General features: G+C 60.6%; 1 protein-coding gene across 1 annotated transcript in view; it reads right to left on the reverse strand.

Annotated features, from left to right (window-relative positions):
* LOC103808502 (small conductance calcium-activated potassium channel protein 2-like) overlaps window positions 1–3,286 on the reverse strand; it is a gene marked incomplete at both ends in the record, with an annotated part of 4,861 nt that overhangs the window by 822 nt on the left and 753 nt on the right. The window contains 3 exon segments of the mRNA XM_009081291.1: window positions 391–518; window positions 614–724; window positions 818–956. Of these exon segments, the coding sequence (XP_009079539.1) occupies window positions 391–518; window positions 614–724; window positions 818–956 (378 nt within the window).

A 3,286-nucleotide genomic window follows, 5' to 3' on the forward strand; every position in this document is an offset into this window, starting at 1 on the left:
GGGGACAAGGACAGGGGGTGGGGGACAAGAACAGGGGATAGTGGAGAGGAGAACAGCAGAGATAGGGCCAAGGTCAGGGAATGGGGAACAAGGACAGGGAATGGGGAGAGCAGAAACAAGGGACAAGAACAAGGGATGGGGAACAAGGACGTGGGATAGGGAATGGGGATAAGGGACATGAACGGGGAATAGAGGACCAGGACTGGGAAGAGGGGACCAGGACATAGGATGGGGGAGAAGGACATGGATAGGGAGCACCTGGTTCCCAACCCAGAGCTCCAGGCAGTGTGGGCACAGAAGGGGAGGAAACCCCCAGCTCTCCTCCTGGGAAAACACCTCTCTGATGGGAAAGCATTCCTGGTAGGAAGCAGGTAAAGGTTTGGCACTTACTGATGGATGGCTTGGAGGAACTTACGCTGGTGTTTCCGAACTTTGGCATGGTCGATCTTCTTCACCAGCTTGGTGTGTTTGTAGATGAGCCACGTTTCCCTGAGTACGTTGGCAGCAGCATTTTTCACCTGGGAGCCAACAAACCCTTGGGATCAGGGCTGGATGGGAACGGAAGAAAGCTGATCCAACCCTCAGGAGGGCTCTGGGGAAGGGAGATCCTCACCCGCTTCGTCAGCTGCGTATCCATCATGAAATTGTGGACGTGTTTCTCTGCTTTGGTGAGCTCCAGTTTTCGGGCCACGACGGCGACAACCAGAGCAGTGCAACCAGCTCCCTGTGTGCAGGGACCCCCAGGTGAGCACACAGGGGGTCCAGGGTGGGAGTCAGGAGGCTGTGCATCCCCTCCCACCCCAATCCCAGTGCTCACCATGATGCCAGTGAGCAGACACACGCCCTTCCCGCAGTAGGTGTGTGGCACCATGTCCCCGTAGCCGATAAAAAAAAACCACATTGCCCCCAGGAAGTTGCTGGTCACCTCCTGCTTGTCGTGGTACCTGCTCAGAGCCGAGTGCAGGGGTTGTCACCACGGTCACAGCCCCCCCCGGGTGCCCCTCGCGGTGCCATGAGCCCTCAAGGCTCTTTCCTAGCTGCTGGATGCAGCCAGGACAGTCCCCAAGCTCCCATGTGTGCTGCTGGGAGCCCCAAAGATATTGGGGACACTCTGGGGACAGCACTTCACACACAGGTGCCAGGGAGGAGGAAAGCCCCAGGGGGATGTCTCCCCCAGGAGTGGGGCTGGGTCAGGGGGTGCTGCTGGACAAGGACAAGGACAAGGAGGGGACAAAGGGACAGGCACAGAGCAGCCCCTCCCAGACGGATGGCAGAGACCTCCAGCCCCTTGAAGCAACCCCAAAAAATCTCAAAGCACAGGACAGAGGTGTCACCACAGATCCCCCCAAGGGAGGGGACACCCCATCTCTGCAGAGTGGGGTACCCCTGTGAGCTCTTTGGGGGGCTACCCCAGCTACAAAGGGTTCCAGGACCACTGTGGGTGGCATTGGGTGGGGAGTGGGGGACACTGTGCTTTGAGATGCTGTGGCCAGTGCCAATGCCAAGAACACAGAGAGCTGTGCCCCCCACCCCTCCCCAAGGGACCCCCATCATGGGGGGACAAGCCCAGCTGTGGGACACGGAGCAGCAGCCAAGCTGGGCAGCAGGACAGGGACATGCAGGGAGCAGTGGGGAAAATGGGGAGCTGGGAGAGGGGGAAGAAAGGGAAGGGGGAGAGGGGAGCAAGCTGGGGGAGGGTGCTCAAGCAACTGGTGAGGAATTTAGGATTGCTGCATCCCTCCACCCCCCCCGGCACGGTTTGGGCTTGGAACCTCAGCCGAGGGACACGGCAGGGAGACAGGAGGGCACCCAGGGCAGGGGGAGGCTGGGGGCACCCTAGGGCAGAGGGTGCTGGGGCCTCACCCCAGGGGGATACCCAGGGCAGGGGGAGGCTGGGGGCACCCTAGGGCAGAGGGTGCTGGGGGCATCACTCACCCCAGGGCAGGATGATGCTGAGGTTGGGGACACCACACAGCCCATGGTGATACTGGGGGTACCCCACATCAGCCAGGACATCACCCCACAGTGATGCTCCCCAGCACCTGCAGTGCTCCCCAACACTCACAAGGAGCACCCAGGATTTCTTTCAGGCACAGCTTAAGGAGGGGAAACACCATAGAACAACATCCAGAGCCCAGGAAAACCCTTTGGAGACTTGTCGAAAAGCTCAGAGGCAAAGCAAGAAGGATCCAGCAGCTCTTTCCCAGCTTCTTGCTTGGAGTTTCCCCCTCCAGGGCCACCTCAGGACCTGCAGCAGCAAGGTCACCCCTCCAAGAGCCCCCCAAGAGTCAGGGCAGAAGGACCAATGCTCTGACACCCCCACGATGGGACCCCCAGTTTGTGCCCACAGCCAGACTGGGCACCACGGCCACCCCAGCTGGGGGGCACAGGGGAGACAGAAAGCAGCTGCTGAGGTTCCAAGTGGAAAAGAGCTCCAGGCCCTTTCCATGGCCATGTCCTTTTCGCCCCCCTCAGCCTTGCCCCCCACCCAGTGGCTGCAGCTAATCCTAAATTCTGAGAAGCAGAAGCCTGGGGCAGGGGATGCCCCGTGCAGGACACGCTGGTGGTCCCTGGGGTCACTCACAGTTTGTCCCTGCAAGCAGCAGAGCAGTCAGGGAGGGAAAACAAGAGCAGTTAATGCGCGTCCTGGGGGTCCCAGCCAGAAGGGGTGAGCACGGGCAGGGCACCAGCGCGGGCAGCAGCTGAGGAGCACGGGCATGGCCTGCACCAGGCCCCTCTGGGGGACCCCCAGCTCCTTGGTCACCTCTGTGAGACCCCCAGGTCACCTCTGTGAGACCCCAAGGTCCTTGGTCATCTCCATGAAATCTCCAGGTCACCCCTGTGAGACCCCAAGGTCCTTGGTCACCTCTGTGAGACCTCCAGGTCATCTCTGTGAGATCCCCAGGTTCTCTGTCCCCTCTGTGAGACCTCCAGGTCATCTCTGTGAGACCCCAAGGTCCTTGGTCACCTCTGTGAGACCCCCCAGGTCCTGGGTCATCTCCATGAAATCCCCAGGTCACCTCTGAGACCCCCAGGTCATCTCTCAGGTCACCTCTGTGAGACCTCCAGGTCCCCTCTGCAGGACCCCCAGTTCCACCTGGCCAGCAGAGAGAAGGAGCTGCCCCATCCCAGGGGGGCACAGAGGAGCTTGGGAGATGTTTAGGGACACCCTGGGGGTCTGGTCACCTCCAACTTGCCTTGGTGAACAAGTTTGGTTTGGCAAAACCATCGTGGCCACCACAGGGGTCTCCCATCGCTTTGCCTGGAGTGGGGGGGGTGTCTCTTC

Source organism: Acanthisitta chloris, unplaced genomic scaffold (genome assembly GCF_000695815.1).
Source record: "Acanthisitta chloris isolate BGI_N310 unplaced genomic scaffold, ASM69581v1 scaffold27508, whole genome shotgun sequence".
Classification (NCBI taxonomy): Eukaryota; Metazoa; Chordata; class Aves; order Passeriformes; family Acanthisittidae; genus Acanthisitta; species Acanthisitta chloris.